General features: G+C 43.3%; 1 protein-coding gene across 3 annotated transcripts in view; it reads left to right on the top strand.

The window, feature by feature from the left end:
• Window positions 1–17642, top strand: part of LOC149276760 (plexin-A1-like) — a 123523-nt gene that overhangs the window by 84242 nt on the left and 21639 nt on the right. For all 3 annotated transcript variants that reach the window (XM_089503319.1, XM_089503321.1, XM_089503320.1), the window contains exons 9-16: window positions 2377–2577; window positions 10475–10571; window positions 10686–10876; window positions 13837–13988; window positions 14734–14854; window positions 15317–15453; window positions 16933–17100; window positions 17428–17521. In XM_089503319.1, the coding sequence (XP_089359445.1) occupies window positions 2377–2577; window positions 10475–10571; window positions 10686–10876; window positions 13837–13988; window positions 14734–14854; window positions 15317–15453; window positions 16933–17100; window positions 17428–17521 (1161 nt within the window). The remainder of the gene's footprint in view (window positions 1–2376; window positions 2578–10474; window positions 10572–10685; window positions 10877–13836; window positions 13989–14733; window positions 14855–15316; window positions 15454–16932; window positions 17101–17427; window positions 17522–17642) is intronic.

Here is a 17642-nt window from a genome sequence, read left to right as displayed (position 1 = left end):
CGTTTTTTTTAGTCTTTCAAAATCCCTGGGTCAGTGGAGTTTGAGCGTCGGGAGGACTCCATTTAAATCCTGCCCTGTGAGCATGGCCTTCAATATAATAGCGCATCCCTATGTACGTATACATCCAGGATGGACATGTGCATTTATTGTCCACTAACCAGATCTAAAAGTACATACGTCTGATCCACAGTACACATAGTGGGCATTAACATCTGGACCTCTTCTGCCCCTCTCCGCTTTCCTTACATGCTGAAGCCAGCCTTGAGGACGGGAAACCATTAGAAATGTGCTGACTGTGCCTGCTGTAAGCCGCGCCATCTGCTCTGCTGACTTGCTTTCCAGGCTTATGAATAAGAGTTTTTTTTTTTCTTTTGTGCTCATTTTTTCGCCCACCTCCATATCATCCAGTAGCCAATATTTCACATGTATGCATTTTTTTGTGGGTTCTTTTTTTGCCGTTAATTAAAGGAACACTACCATGTGATAAATTGCTTTGTTGTGTTCTACCACCGGTAGCGTCGGATTCTATTTCGTCTTTGCCTCGCGTAGTATGAGCTGCTGATAAACAACTTTTGTTTCTTTCTGATTTAATCATCTCAAATAAGTAGAAAAGCCATTCTTGACACTATCTGCTAATTAATGTCTTATTAACCACCTATTATTCTCCACCACAGCAAATTGTCCTTAAATGAACGCAAAGGCTGCAGAGATTAGAATTGCCGTCTTATAAATAATATTCAGGTCGCCATGCTATTCTTCATATAGGCACTTCTATAAACCATTAGAGATCAGTATCGAAATACGCAACAATGTTTCCGTTAATGAGTTGTATCCATCCAAAGGACGCTGTAATGGTTAAAAATGGACATGGCGGAATTCCATGCAAATCCGTTCAGAAAGATATTTAATCGCTGGGTGGGTCCATGGAGTCTTGCCTGTTATTAACCCATAGAATATCCTAGAATAAATAATTAAGTATAAAAGATGAAAATAAACCACGCTAATTTGAAATATCCTTCCTATCCCCTGCGGCCCTGGCGCTGGAATGACCCTTTTGGGTTTTCAGATGGGGATTTCTTGCTCTGGAAGTTCCGTTGCTTGAATTTAAAGTTAAAATACTTTTCTTCGATCACACGTTTGATCCGCCCCTGTCCGAAAGGATTAATCATGTTGTGCTTCGCCTCTGTGCAGATGAGAACACAGTATTGATAAAGGCATCGGCAGGGATAGGAGGCGAAGGAGCACAAGAGAAACATAAACCCCTTCTCCTCCCGAGGGTCCCGGAGTTATGACATCGGGGGTGAGGAGCGTCAGGCAGAACAGTTTGGTGCCATTAGTGCTATAGGTAGCTGCGTGGAATGTAACACTATGCAGGGGGCTCATCTACTAAATGAGTTCATGGCGCACCTAAGAGAACGCCAATTCTACACACAGCTGTTGGCAGAAATTGTAACTGCTCAGGAACATCTGTTTCATGTGCCATAAGGGACAGCAGCCCGAGTCGCACATCTAATCGTGACCCCCGCGCACGAGGACAGCTTATCCTTGAACTTGGCGAATGGAGCGTTGATCTCCCGAGCTGGAATTCAGTGCTCCGCGCTCGCTGACACAGTCCTTGCCCCCGGCCTCTGTGTTACATCGCACGTACGATGTCATACATTCCCAGGCTCGTTTATTGTGCATATTCTTGATGCATCGTAATTTAACTCTTTGGGTGCTTGAAAGTGTTAACCGGATGTGTTCTGAGAAGAAGAATACTAAATAAATATGATTTATGGGATTTTGCCCCCATGTATGCAGTAATATTTGCCCGAGGATATTTTCTGCCAGTAATACGCTGTAGTAACGCATCCGCTGCATCCCCTGCCGGTCCTGTGATGGTTCCCCACCGGTGACACCCCAGGAGTTCCCGTGTCGGCTTCTCTCTACACGGGGGGTCTCTCTGCCATCTAACTCTGTTTATACAACACTGACATTCTGCATTAATCTGGATCTGAATTTAAATTGCCGCTGTTGTTTACGAATGGAATTTTTTTTCTTCCCTTTTTTTTTTTTGTTTTTTGTGTGTTATGTTTTCTTATATGGAAAATGTAACGGAGTCCGGGGTAGGGCGTAATTTTTTTTTAAATTAGATCATTGTGCAGCCAATAAGAATTAACGGATCAAATTCTTAACACTCATTGGCTGATCATCGAAGGTTACCGCCTTATGTTTTAAATGGCCAAAGAGGGGCAATTGTATAGATATCCCTCATGCCAAGTCAGGGCTCTTGGGTATTCCTTGGTAATACAGATGTAGCTGTGATTCGTGTTTATTTAGAATATATGTATACATTTTTGTATTTCTAAATCATTTTGTGTACGATTTGTGTTACAGGACTGCCCGCAGATTCTGCCCTCGACTCAGATCTACATTCCGGTGGGGGTGGTAAAACCAATCACATTGACCGCCAAGAACCTTCCTCAGCCCCAGTCTGGACAGCGCAACTACGAGTGTATCTTCCACATCCCGGGTAGCGTGACGAGGGTGACCGCCCTGCGCTTCAACAGCACCAGCATCCAGTGTCAAAACACTTCGGTAAGAGGCTCTGCCAACCTTTGCCATGGTAATCCACCTTAACCACAACAAATATGGCGGATAAGGAGGCGCTTCACCGGTGGTCCCGTGTACTAAAGCAGGTCCTGGTAATCGGAGATGACTTGGAAGGAAAAGTATTAGTTTAGATGAAAAAAGCAGGAAAATACCAGAGCAAAAAGATTTTCATACATATTTTTCTATGTTCAGATCACAGAACGCTTCCACATATCTTACTGTAAACTCATAAACGTTGCATGCATAACCAAACCCTCTAAGAAAGCCAAACGCAGCCCAGAATTTTCTCCCCAGGCTGGTCGGGGGCTGTGAAAATGAGAATAATCTCTTTCGGTAATGGTTTGCTTTCCGTTTGCCCGCACGGGGCGAGATTTTTGTGGTTAGGCCACGCTGATTCTGCACATTAACCTAGAACAAGCCCGCTCCGTCACTTGCTCTAGTGATTCTCTGAAGCTAAATAACTGACCTCCATACCTGGGAACTGTCTAAATGAGCTGACCCCCGAGACTGCAGTATTAACCCTTTAATAGCAAATTTTACGTAGTGACTCGATGAGATGGCTCTAATACCGCTCCTCATAGGAAAGCGCGAATTGCCGTTATTTAAAGATACACCTGCATTCAAGCAGGGATACCAACCATAACATACTGGTAGCAGAAGCACCAACTGGGAGGGAGTTTTTTTTTTATAAGCTCACTGTGGGGAAGAATATGAAGAAATCTGCTTGAGATGGTGTGAACCCAAGATTGGGGCAAAAACCTCGAGTTCCCAGGGTGTGCTTACTTCTGTCCCTGGTAACACATAGTTAAGGATGTGACCTGACATGTCATGGTATAAGAACGGGTCATTGGCTTCTACAGTTTGTATAAAATTGCCATGACTGCGTTTTAATGCATCAATAAAGTGAAATGCGTCAGGATCAGCTCGTTCAGAGGTTTCCCAGGTATAATATTTCACATGTAAAGGAATATTCTATGAAACATTAGTACATCTCATATGAGATTGAAACCCAGTTTGTTGCTCTACTTCTGCTTGTAGAGCGCATGCTTAGATCTGTATCTTGCGTGCATGAGGTCGGTGGTGAATGGTTTGCAGATGCCGACTAGGTAGGGATGTTAATGCAACGGATATGCTAGCATTAGTGCGATGGCGTCTCTATCTGAGACTACAATGAGCAGTTCAATGAAAATGTGAAATCCTTGAAACAGATTCAAGCTGAGTAGATTAATTGTGTTTACAAAGTTCTCCAGCCAAGACATTACAGATCCAATGTATTGATGGACAATGTGTCTCTAAGGATGAGCCGCATTGCTGCTTGCGCTGCCCTCCCTGGCCGTCTCTGGACGCGTTCCTCGCCTCCCATCCTCGACCCCTCTGAGTTGAATAAACACCTAATCCTCGTCCATTTCCCTTTATTGACAGGAGGATCATCTGGGTCAACGACCAATACTGGTGATTAATCCTCCTGCATGTATGTTAAACCCCCTTCTCTCTGCTCTCGTGCATCACCGTAAGGATATTTTCAGAGGTCCTGAGATTTAAAACCATTCTGTCCAACGTCATCCTAATTTATTATTTAAATGCAATAAGTACCATTCTGGCTAGAACTTGCCCCTTTTTGAGGTGGACAATGCTATTATGTCCCAAAAGGGTTGACGTCTTTTTCTTTTCTTTTGACTTGCCAGGTTTTTAGAACATAATTAAATCTAACATATTACATCGAAGCAGTTCTAATTTACTCTTGGGGAAAAAAAATATAATACATTTTTACTGTTTAATTCAAATTTTTTTTGGCTTTTAAAACCCCAGTTTTCTCTTTATTATCTGTTTTTTTTTTTTTAAACTTGTTTTTTTATTTGTGTATGTTAAGTAACCCCATAATATTCCACCAAAGACCCAGTTTTTTTTTTCTCCCTCCCCGGCTCCTTCTATTTTTTTTTTCTCTCTTCCTCCTTCCATTCCGCGTGCCACATTTATCTTTTGCCTGCAGCCGCCTCTTTTAAAGCGAGGAGGGAGAATCGGGAGAATTTGATAGGATCCAATTAAAATGGTCCAGATAAAATGATGATGAATTGCAGCCTTGCTCCACAGAGACACGGTGTACGTTACCGGCGGCCCCGTACAGCTCGCGAGGAGCTCAGGTCATCAGCTGCAGAAGAAAATAGGACGCAGCTGCATGGATCCGCACCGCGCTTGCGGCAGCCGCAGGGATCTTTTGGCCACGGGTCCTGAATTCTGGATAACTAATACACGTTCCGTGTCATGTTTACATAGTAACTCTGTAACATAGTAATGAAAAAGACACAAGTTTATCAAACCTTGCTGTTTATCCAGAAGAAGGCAAAAGAGAAAAAAACTATTTTTTCCAATTATGTCTCAAAAAAGAGGAAAACTATAACATATTTTAATAAAAAGTATGTCCTTACTAAATGCTCAATTTTGTGCATCTGTTTTAGTAGCCAAATCAGATGTATAGTGTATAATTTCCAGTGCCTTCCAAGATTAACTCTTAAGATGACAGAAGAGACACATTGCTTTGCTATGCCTTTTACACCTACCTGCAATGAAAGAGTTAATGTTACACTACGCCTTGAGGGGTTTAGGGCAAAAGTGTCAGGGTCTCAGCTGCACCATGGTGCCTTCGTGCCATCTTCCGCAGGAGCCAGAGCCTTCCAAACATGAGCTTCTTTAGCCGTTCCTATGAATCATGTTTTCCTTTGTTGGCAAGGAGCCTGCGGCATGTTAGGGGCTTTTCCATCCCCCAAAACATCATTAAATCAGGGTCTGGGAACTGTGTGGCCTGCCAAACCCCCTTAGACCCAACTCCCATCACCCTCAGCCACATGTTAGTTGTGGTTGATAGCCGGGCTCTCTCCACCTAATGTATCGGTTTGTCTTAGTCTGTCAATTCTTGTCTTGTCAGACCCCTTGAATATATGCATTGTATTAAGCGCTACATAAATTGTTGGCGCTATATCAATAAAAGATAATAATAATAATAATAATGCAATCCACCAGCAGCTGAAGGGGGCGAAGTTACCGTGTTGTGTTTGCTGTAACTATTCATGAGAAACACATTTAGATTATGTACATATTTCTATTTTGTGTTTTGCATTCCGTACATTTATTTTTTTTTGTTACTTTGCATTTTTATTTTTTTTAAGGCAAATATATTTGCGGTTCCTGCGCACAGATAAATCCTCCCTGGCACCTATCTGATTTTATAACACTGCCACGATAAATCGTAAAATTAATTCCGCAGTCGTCACTAGCGAAACTTGACACAGAGCTGCTAAATCAAAGTAATGGATTTAATTTGCTGATATTTTTTGGCACCCTTTATTTACCCGACGCAGGCTTCGTATCGGCTCAGGCGGTCCGAAGACAATGTTTTACCCATACTGTATAAATAAGATTTTATTTATTTATTTTTTGGTCGGATTGTCTTATTTTACAGGTTCTAATATATTTATTTAAACCCCCATGGCTATCGTTGCATATAAATGAAACCCGGATTCTCAAACTACAGGTAGGGTGAGACGTGATAGTTAACTTGGTAATCTTGGATGCTGGTTTGAGATACCCTTAGAGGTCACTGACAGCTAAGCAAGTACATTTCTCCAAGGATGGACTCCCCAGAGCCTCTCTGGAAGCTTTCATCCCATCTCATTGGCCACGTGAAATGTATTTCCCCGACTAGATTGTTTAGTGTTTAAGTGCTTTATTCTTGGGTATCCTGCTGTTGCCCTCAAAGTATTTGTCTTTCACAACCCTTCTTTTTTCTATAACTCCGCTCACGGGGCAGCCGTTTTTTTGTTTTTATAGCGTGCCGGACAGACACCTCTATTGGCCGCTACATTGTGACACGTAGATTTTGCTACAAGAGTTAACGAAAGGGAACTGCCCACAGAATCTACAGGGGAGCGTAAACAAGGCCGGACTCGCCAAACACACTTCCTGCGTGTAGAGAGACTCTTTTTGAGGGGTGCTGTTGGAGATGAGAGGTGGGGTCTAATTTTAGCCCCACCTACTCCCCCAAGAGGTGCCCAAAACACTTCCAAATGAGCCACAGAGGTGCTCAGAAATGCCCTACCCATTTGTCTCCCAGGAAAGAGTTGCCCTCTTCACCTGGCCGCCTCGTTGACCCCAATCCCTATGTTTATACACGGTGGGTGGACACTAAAAGACATTTTAACATGTAAAACAAGGAACATAATGAAATCCTCCTGAACACCGCTCGACATGGACCGTGCTGGGGAGAAACTATTCCTTCCTGCTGGGCTTGCGGAATGTCTTCAAAGCATGAAGCTGATATTTAGCCATATGCTGCAGGCTGATGCCGGGGCACGCAACAGCAGATTTATTAAGGTTACTTGGATTTATGGCTCTTGGGTTAAATAAAAGATGAGGCAGATATTTTCAGCTTAGAATGGTGGGAAATTCAACCAAAACGCCAAATCATTTGGAGACTTTTTTAATTCTACTTATTAAATGAGGGCCATCAGCCTCATGTTTGACATTCCTGGCCTCATGCCAGAGTCATAGTCATCCCTGCTTACTGATCCTCAGACTCTGGAGCTATTAACCCTTTAATAGATCATGGCAAAGATACTGTTCTAGTGGTCCCCTTGTTACAACCTTGGCCCCTAGAAGGTAAAGGTATTTTGAAGTCACCTGTATTCAAGCAGAGTTTTCAGCTGTGTTTATAGAAATGACAAAAGCACCAGTTGAGATACTTGTATATCATTAAATCAGAGTCGATAATATAGGAGTCAGCTCCAGGCTTTGAGTCAGACCTCGAGAGTTCCCATGCTGTGTGCTATCATCTCTCATGTGTCTCGGGTTCCATCCATGCCCACTTTGCGCATTCATGCTGCTCGTTTTCCTGAAGAGCAGATGTTTGAGGGATTTGGAACAACATTTGTGGCAGTAGAAGACCCTGCTATCAGCAGGACTATGGTAATTATAACGAGACACTTGGTTCACATGCCATAACACATCCCAAGTGCTAACCTAAAATCAGCAACATGAAGACTTTTAATACAGCCATTATTTATCAAACATGAAACCCCAAAGAGAGCTTTCGGAAGACACTGGCAAGAGCGATCTGGATAACAAACAAATACTCAAAGGATCTGGAAACCATTTATAGTCTTTCAGGTTTTAATCATCCGTTTCGGGTCAAGAGCTTTATTCGGGCTTGGATTTTTCTTTGGAAGTGAAACGTGTTAATCGCAGCCATCTGTAGGATACGCCGTGGGGTGTGTGAGTTTTCTGTCTCTTGTGGGAGAGTCAAAGATCGTTGCGGTGAGTAATCTTATGGAAAAAAAAAAGCGAGGATGGCTATCCTAGCGAGCGAAGCAAGCGTTGTTGGCACGTTCAGGAACATGCCGTCATCTATTGGAAGCAGACGCGTGATCCTCTGTTCTGGTACCGCTACTCCTATTATTCCTACAGAAAGTTTAATGTACAGCTGCCTGCCCACATCTCCGGCAAAGCGCTGATTCCCTGCAACCATCACTATTGTATTTTAAAGGTGCTGATCCATAAAGAGAAAACATTACCGCTAATTGGATGCTCTTAAGCAATAAAAGCAGAGCTGGCGATTGAGTCTTTTTTAGAAGGTTTAATCACTTTAAGACATTAAGAAGCCTTTTCTGTTGCTTGGCAACGTAAAAACCTATAAGCGGCGTCTCTTGTGTCATGTGACCAAAGAAATGTTTTACGCATTCCCTGAAAAATACTACTTGGCTGAAACGTGTTTAAAGAATCGCTGTTGGCCAAGGTCCGGGTCTTCATCAGTAGGAAGGAAGTGGCTTCCGGTGCTATATTTACTTATAAAAGTTGGACATTCGGGCAAAAATGCAGAAACAGCAACTTGTAAAAGCATGAAGCTCCTAACAAATGTTATTCTTGTTCTCGGTATAAGTAATCTCGCTGCTTTTAGCTCCTCTGCGTGGTACGGCGGTCCCACATGCTTGGCGCTCTTATTAAATACCAGTCTTAAGCATGGCTGGCTTCCAATCTATCCTTTGTCGCCGGGCTCCCTCTTTTCAGTCTGCTCACGAGCCGGGGATATTCGGCAAACCGGTCTCGTTTTCGTGTTAATCTGCCTGCTTCCGTGTGTCAGCGATGGCAATCCCCGGGTTCTTGTTGGGAGGTTTGTAATCTCATTTGATGCTGCAGCCGGCGCGATGGAGAGACGCGGTTCCGGGATGCGCTCCGACCTAATGCCCCGCTCAGTCTTTCTGCGAGTAATTCTCAGCATCATTATCCCAGAATTACCGCATGTCATTTCTTAATAATGCGATTTGAAGGCAAGCCTTTTAAAGTTATACCGCTGATCTCAGTAGACGATGGGTTAATGGGGGGAAAAAGATATTATAAATGGAAGACTTATTACTAGTGCCCTTTACAAAAAACACACCTTGCACGCAAAGAGTTAAAATGATGCTACTTCTATATAAAAAGAGGTTGTGTCTCCTATATGAAGAACGGTTTAATTAATGCTGTGATTTGCTTGGCGACAGGTATTTTACCTCTAGGCTAGAATATTTTTTCACTTCTTAATCTCAGGTTCAAACTCTTATATTTCTGGGAATTACATAAATCACAAAGATCCCATTTTTTTAAATATTTTTCCTTTTCCGTGGAAGATGTCTAAGACCCCTTGCAGTTCCTCAGCTGCTGCAGAGCCTCTTGATGTCCCCGCTCTTGAGCTTTTTGGCTTAGCAAAGCTATAGAGTGTGGAAGCGATTCTGTTTCCGGGGCGGGGGGGGAATAGGTTCCTGGCGCGTCCCTCTTGAGCTTTCGTGCTTCATGTTCTCGGAGGGTAATTATTTAAATCATGCCAGCAGAGGGGGTTATTGCCCTCCGACTAGTCCATTACTGATCTAAGCAGCCTATGGCTACAATGAATGAAAGTGAATTGTATGTTTCGTTGCAGGACTATTGATTTTACGATTCATGATGCTGCCCAATTACTATTTCACCTTGTAGTAACATTGTATATTAATAAAACAGATACTCCTATTATACTATAAGTTAGAGAAACTTTTTCAATACAACCTGTGCCCTCTGTATTCACGGAGCGGGGTAGAGCTCGATACGGAGATGAACATTAACTTTGCGGACGGATGCAGAGGGGGGCGTTTTCGAAACACAAGGGCCCCAATGGAGACATGTCAGGGTACAAATTGAAAATGTCAATTTCACTTAAGATGGTTCTCGGCTCCGTACAGATAAATCCCACCGCTGCTAACCTCTTTGGAGAGCTGGGCTGGGTAATAGCGGGCTGTGAGTTCTCGCACAAGATCAGATATTCCGGAGACCGCATCGGCGTGATTTCCATTTAAATGTCCAGAATACACGCTATAGCATGCGCAGACTTACTGACTGCTCTAGAGAACAGGGGTTTGCAATAAGGAGATGCAAAGCCTTGCTTTGTACCTAAGAAAATACCCCCCCACACACCGTCTGCATTCGTTTTTATCCCCTTTACTCATCATCTACTGGATGCTTAATTTTCATTTATAGCTGTCAGTCTGCATTCGAACCCATCTAAGGGCTGTAAATAAAACCAGACGTTTGTCTTTGTGCCGAAGCTCTTCGGATAAAGAGGAGAGGGGGGGTTAAAGGTTAAAAAGTTGACTGCTTGGGGACATAATTTTGTGTTCACGTCACATGCTTTGAACATATATTTACCCCATTTGGGGCAATATGACGTACGTTAAAGGGGAAGCTTATTTTGTTGTTCTGTATTTTTCCTTGGATGTGATGTGCAGTTCATGCTTTGGGTATTTCCATTGAGTTTTTTGTTTTTTCTCAGGTTGGTTCCTGTAAGATTAACCCTTTGTGTTTTTTTTTCCCTTTTCTTTTACAGTACAACTATGAAGGTAATGACATCAGTGACCTTCCAGTAAATTTGTCTGTGGTGTGGAACGGACATTTTGTTATCGACAACCCACAAAATATTCAAGGTGAGCGGTTTGGAGAACATCGCCCATTGGGCACTTTTACGCATATGCTTTGGACCTGTTCTTTTAGAACAATTAACTATTGAACCCGTAACACTGTATCATCGTGTCTTGCAGCCCACCTGTACAAATGCTCCGCGTTACGGGAGAGTTGTGGACTCTGCCTGAAATCAGACCCTCGATTTGAATGTGGATGGTGTGTGAACGAAAAGAAATGCACCCTACGCCAAAATTGCCCCGTGTATGAGAGCCCTTGGATGCACGCCAGCACAGCCAACAGCCGCTGCACGGACCCCAAGATCACTAAGGTAACTGATATGTATTCTAGCGTGCAATGCTTGTACCTTCCAAACCATACACGGATGGGTATGAGGTCATCACGGATGGGTATGAGGTCATCACGGATGGGTATGAGGTCATCACAGGATTCTACAGCCCTAAAAGCCCCAATAATGTATATAGTAAAATCATGATATGGGTTTAAATACATTATTCCTTTTTAGAATGTCTTAGTAACATAAAGAGCTCTTAAAAGGTCACAACAGAAAATCAAAATATATTGATAAAGCCCCTCCCCTAGACACACCTCTTACCACACCCTATAAAGCAAGTACGCTCCTCTTTGGCCATTTAAATAGTTTGGAGGGCTCTCTCCACCAAATGTATCGGTTTGTCTTAGTCTGTCAATTCTTGTCTTGTCATATCCCTTGAATTTATGTATTGTATTAAGCGCTGCGTAAACTGTTGGCGCTATATAAATAAAGGATAATAATAATAATAATAATAATAATAATACTGGGTGCGTCTATATTCCAAGTCCCAATGTTCTCAGGTTTGTTTGTAGGTTGGTAAGCAGATTCCTGCATCATGATCCACCGCACGTCTCTGTTCCCCATAATGGAGGCGTGTGGGCACGGTGACCTGAGTGGTCTAGCTCGTTCTGATATCTTATTTTTGCCATGGTAACGGGGGCAGATCTGAGACGTAAAGCGGAGAGAGACTGAACAAAGATCTCCGACGCTGCTCAGATCAATCCTGTGTTTTAACTCTAATATCCTCTCCTCTACTCCTGCTTTTTGCATAACTAACGGCATAGCCCTTTTTTTTTTTTTTTTTTTTCCTCTTCTCGATTTTTACAGAAGAGATGTTCGTTGTTTTATTTAAAAGTTCCCCTGTGAAACCAATTAAGGGAGAAAGAGAGAGGGGGGAGAGAGCGAGACAGCAAGATAAAGAGAAAGCTCATAACGGAAACAGGTCTGTCTGTGATATAGCAGGGGGAAAGTCAGGTTGGGTAGCCCAGGCGAGGAGTGGAGGCTCAGGGCATGTGTTGACCCCACTGCGGGAGATGGTTGGGCTTCATGAAATGTCTCACTGTTGGGTGCTAGACCGCTGCGTCTCTTCTGGAAGTGCGTCTAAAGATTGCAGGCTCTTTAGGGTAAGATAATGAATTCAACAATGTTTGCAACCTCCTCTAGATCTTATCATCTGTTCTAAAGAAACCCCGCTGTGACTCATTGTATCAGGTCCCCCACGAACGCCTTGTGTAGCTCTTGCAGAGACTGCTTGTTTGGAGAGGAAGATTTGTTTTTTTTCTTAACCTGGATTTGTTTTGGGAGAGAAAGGGTTCTAGATCAATGAGCAACTGTAACTCCGCAACACTGGGTTGGTTCTGCTTGGTGACCCATGTGATGCTCTCTGAGAAATACAAAAAAAGAAAAGGATAAAGTGAAATATAATTAAAGCAAGGCCTCTCATAAATCGCCCTTCCTTCTTCCTGCTCCCAACGGCAAATCGGTAACGAGCCCCATAATTCCAGAGAATGAGATTCTGCAGCCAGCGTTGGGGACACATTAATTCCATTTAGTGCCCGCAGGTGTGTGACGAGTGATGGGCCGCTCCGAAGGCAAGCAAAATCTGGTGTGAAATTGCCCGTAATTAGCTTGTTATTGGTGTTGCCGAGCCACCTCCCCTCCGCTCATCAGTCATAATGCTGCCTTTGTCACACTGCACCTGTCCGCCTTATTGGAAATAATCTTGCTAAATGGGTCTCATCAGACTGCGGTGTCTCCCCTTGGAACGAGAGGATGATCTGACCAAGGAGAAAGCGGAGACCTGGCTGGGAACTGCTTGCCGCGTTCTTAGTGACACATGGAAGCACAATGTGTGTTCCCGTGGATGTCCTGTTATACTCACCCATACTCTTGCTGGTTATTGATCCGGGTATGTGCCATTTGGGTGCAGGGCTCCTATCTATTTCTCTTCTCAATACCTCCTAATCTCTCTCTACACTCCGTTTGCGTGCCCTCCGCCTCTTGCACTATTTGGTAATTCCTAGAGCACGTCGGATCAGCCGAGTCTCATCCCAGATTCTGCTTCAGTCTCCGTTTGCAAATGGCTTTCGTGAATTTCACAGACGGTAAAATATTCATGGATACAGTTGGGTTAGTGTTTGTAAAGTACTTGCAGTTTCACTTGGGTTCCGGGGCTTAACGACTCAGTTTCACTTTGCTGTTCAAACTCAACAGGAATGTGCGTGGTTTTACAAAGAGCCCCCCGCCTGCTTACATTAACGTACAAAACACAGCAGCCTGCAGTAAGAAAGAGCGCTCAGCGGGAACTTTACATCCTCCATAACCGTCTCTGCGGCAGCACAAAGGACAGACGCGCTAAACTTCGTCTTCCCGTACACTTTGTCACGTCCCAACTCCTGATAGGAGAGAAAAAAAACCTCTTAAAAATGACTTTATTTAAAAAAAATGTCATTCTGAGTTCCTTTTTTTTGTTTTTACATTGCTTATTCATGGCTCTACCCCGCAAACAGCTGATAAAAGAAGATAAAATAAAGAGATAAAAGAAAGTGAACCTAACCATATTTTACCCTGACTATCTATCCCAAGTATTTTCCTTTCATACAACCCAACAATTCACAAAATAAAGCAAGAATTCAGCACATACCCAGTGAATACCATTAAAAAAAGCCCTGCCTATCTAAGCGCATAAATATTGGGGATTCTGTCACACTACATGGCCATATATTGCTTATCCCACCACTAAATCAAAGAACTGCGGGTCTGTCCACTCCTATCTAAATTTGCGTGACTCCTGATATAGTGAATTGTCAGAACCAGGCCCATGGCCCCCATGATGGTCGGCAGGCAGTATGCAGTTGGGATTGTAGGCAGTGGCGTGTTAAGTACATGATGGTTACATTTGTTTTTAGCTGTCTGGTTTAATAACATCTCATTCCCATTGTTATTTTTTTCTGCAGTTGTTTCCCGAGACTGGCCCTAAGCAAGGTGGAACCCGCCTGACCATCACCGGTGAAAATCTGGGCTTGAGGTTTGAAGACATTCGGGTCGGAGTGAGGGTTGGCCAAGTTATGTGCTTCCCGATCGAGAGCGAGTACATCAGCGCAGAGCAGTAAGTCTGACTGTTGTACAGCTTTGGGTTTACAGGTTGCACCAAGAATAAATGGTTGATATGATCACTCAATGTCTGTTGAAAATGGGGCATCTAGTTTGCCCGATCCATTCTGCCTCCGTTTAGATGAAGCTCCCAAAATCCATCCAGGAGATTGTTGCTGTCGGCTATTAAATGTTCTCTGGTAATCTGGCAGACTGGAGGCAGCTCTGTTCTGCAACACCCACTGCCTGTTATCCGTACATACTGATAAACAAGGCAGTAATCAACAAATGATTGTTATCTTATATCTTTAAAGTGGTAACACAATCCGCAGCCCATTAGAATGTGGGAAGAACACTTGGAAGAACAATAACAATCCGAGTAAGCTTCCTGCATCATGGAGCTTATACAAAACACTGGTTATGTTGGGGGGAGATTTCTTAGCAGGTATGAAATCTCAGCTGCCAGTACTTAGGGCAATCTAGAAACCTCTTGGGGGGAACATCATCAAACTCTTAGTCCGCAGAAGCTGATGAGCAAGGCATTCCGGAATTAGGAGGACAGAGAGGATGATTGTCCTAGCGCTTTCCAAAAGTTCAGTGGGAATACAAGATGTAGGTCCAGGCCCCAGGGGCTGACCTGTGTGTGGTGTGAGTTACAATCTGGGACTGTTACCTGGAAGTGATCTGCTGTAACAATGTGTCACCGCTGGCCACCCATGAGATTATCGAGGCGCTGAGTTAAACTTTGTGGCTTTCTGTAGGATTGTGTGCGAGATCGGAGACGCCAGCAGTACCCAGACCCACGATGTCCCCGTAGAAGTGTGTGTCCGAGACTGCTCGCAGGATTACCGCGCGCTCTCTCCGAAGACCTTCACATTTGTGGTGAGTCTGTAACCACTTAAAAGACCTGCAACTTGTGTGAAGTAATCTAGCACTTAGGCTCTCGGGAGGACTGAGGTTTTTCACTCCTTAAACATTAAGTTATATTTTTTTTATCCCAAAAACTTTGCTGTATGATGAGTTATGCAGATGAAGTGAGGATTCCCTTTAGACCGTGTAGCCCAGATGTCTGCGTGATCACATATGGCGTCTGACTCACTCATCATGTTTTTAAGACTCAGAGAGTGAATCCTTTCAGCATCGAGCGGCGTTTGGCAATGGATAGGCTTTATTACAAAGATAGGAACCATTTTTTGGCTTTTCATCCATATCTGTGTTTTCAGCAACCTGTTTGGATAATAGGAATTAGAGTCCTGATAAAATTGCAAAGCCACAGGTTAGGAACCCTAAATTCTCTTGTATTTTATCTAGAGCACCATCTCATGTTTTCTGTCCAACTTTCAGGTTCCTTTTTTTAACCGCGTGGTTCCGGCTCGCGGGCCGGTGTCAGGTGGAACGTGGATATCCATAGAGGGCAGCAACCTGAACGCCGGCAGCGATGTGGCCGTTGACGTTGGTGGACGTCCCTGTGCCTTCTCGTGGTAAGAGCGCTGCGGAGCCTATCCTCTGCTTTATCGCTGTACATTCTGCTCGCCGACCTCTTTCTCTTTTTATGCTTAAAGCTGATTTTAGTTAAAGCAAGGTTTATGATAAAGCTGGGTGTTTCATGCATTTTTTTTATATATGGATCAGAGATCAGTAACCTACTTCTGTCCCTGATTTTTTGTTAATCAGGTCACAGCAGCGGCTTATGTCAATACTGAATCCATGCTAAATATGGAGGGTTTATTGCATTTTAACACAATTAATGCCAGAAATTATGAGCTATCTTTCTGTGACTTTCTGTGTATAAAAAAAAAAAAAGGCAAGCATGGCTGGGACAGTCTTGGTGTTTAGAGGTCTCTCAGAGGTATAGAAGTCTACATCTTCTCTTGGTCCGACGCAGCAATGTCCGATGGTAATTGATTCTCGGGCAGCTATGGCTGACACTGATGGGAGTTGAAGTTTGGAGACAGCTGGAAAGTTGCTTGCTGGCTACCCCTGAATTAGAGTGACCTAACAGCATAACGTGTTGCTTTTAAAGTAGAGAGAAAGAGATATATCTGTGCTCTTGTGAGTCCAAAGGGTTTAAGCACGGTGTTACGGTAATGCCCCGTGTCGCAGCGTTGTGTCTGGCAGGCGCGGGGTTAAGTATTTTCCCTTTTGCCCGCAGGCTGCATCCTTCACATTTCCAGATCTGCCTTTTCTTCTCTCTCCGCATCTTCCTTCCATAGGATTTCAAGTGCATAATTTCTAGATTACGAATAATAATAGAACGGGTCTTTAAATATTTTCCCGTGGTAATTGCCGGTTATCAGTGCTAATAGCTGCCGTTTGCAGGGTGAGCGTGTGATACAGAGCGTTAGTTCGGCTCCTGCTTTTTTTTTTTTTGTAACTGCTGGTATTTAATCCGGCGTTTTTTTACGGCCGCTTTATAGAAAACACCATCTGACACCGCGGCGCCTGTTACCGCTCGCAATGATTCTGTCCATCTGCGGGCCCCGCAAACAGCTTTTGGGCTCCGATATTTATGCTAATTTCTGGTTAATACCTAAATCAATTGTTTTTTAAATGTTTTTTAACAGGGCTTTAACCTGAGTACCATTACTGTATATAACACGCTGGTATAAGGTGCTGGTGCATTTTAATGAGTTAATGAGTTACTGTGATTCTAGTTTCCATTACTTTTAATTATAGAGACTAAATTGTCCACAAAATAAGAAATTATTATAATTAAAATGTAAGCTTTCAAGCTTCACAAGATCCAATTGTCATCTTTTTATTTATATAACGTAACAGTCTGTGGATATTGTAATATGAATATATATATATATATATATATATATGTGTGTGTGTGTGTGTGTGTGTATACATTGATGCAAAATAATGCTGATTTTATGATAAATAGCATTTTAGGTCGAGTTATTGGTTTTTTGAAAAGAGAGGGGGTTATACTTGTGATTATTTTTTTGTTCCCCAAGGCGAAGTGCTCACGAAATCCGCTGTAAGACCCCGCAAGGACAAAACCCGGGAGGCGCAGAAATCCGGATCCACATCAACCGCGCGATGCTCACCAACAAGGATGTGTTGTACAATTATACGGAAGACCCAACCGTACACAAGTTAGAACCTGAATGGAGCATCACCAGGTAAACACCGGCTGTAGAACAGTAATGCTTCTAAAGGTGCTGTTCCGCTTTGCATTTCATTATTGATTACATGCATTAAGCAAACATTGGCAGGCTCATTCGTTTATTCCCCCATCCAGTTCCTTTTAGTTACAAGAAATGTTGAACAATGAAGCATTCAACAGAGTAGGTGGAACAGCAGCTTTAGTAACGGAAATATAGAAGCATCTTCATAAGAGCAATCATTTAGTAGATTCCATGGACAAATAGGCACTTTGGCGATTACTTAGAATGATTTTGTTCCCTTCATCAGGACGGGTGATGCAGATTGTCTCTTTTATTTTGCAGTGGGGGAACACCTCTTATTGTAACCGGAATGAACCTGGCAACCATTCGGGAACCCAAGATACGGGCCAAGTATGGAGACGTGGAACGGGAGAATGTGAGTATTTCCCAACGCATGCCATGAATGTGGTTTCTTCGTGAGCTTTGCAATTGCACCGAGCGAGCAGCACAGTCGGGTCTGGAATCTGGTTGCGTTTACAATTCCCTTAATATCGACA

The sequence above is a fragment of the Sceloporus occidentalis genome, unplaced genomic scaffold (genome assembly GCF_023333645.1).
Source record: "Sceloporus occidentalis isolate IW3139 unplaced genomic scaffold, rSceOcc1.0.p SCAF_225, whole genome shotgun sequence".
Lineage (NCBI taxonomy): Eukaryota > Metazoa > Chordata > Lepidosauria > Squamata > Phrynosomatidae > Sceloporus > Sceloporus occidentalis.
The sequence above is the reverse complement of the archived record's forward strand: the minus strand, read 5'-3'. Positions and strand labels throughout refer to the sequence as shown.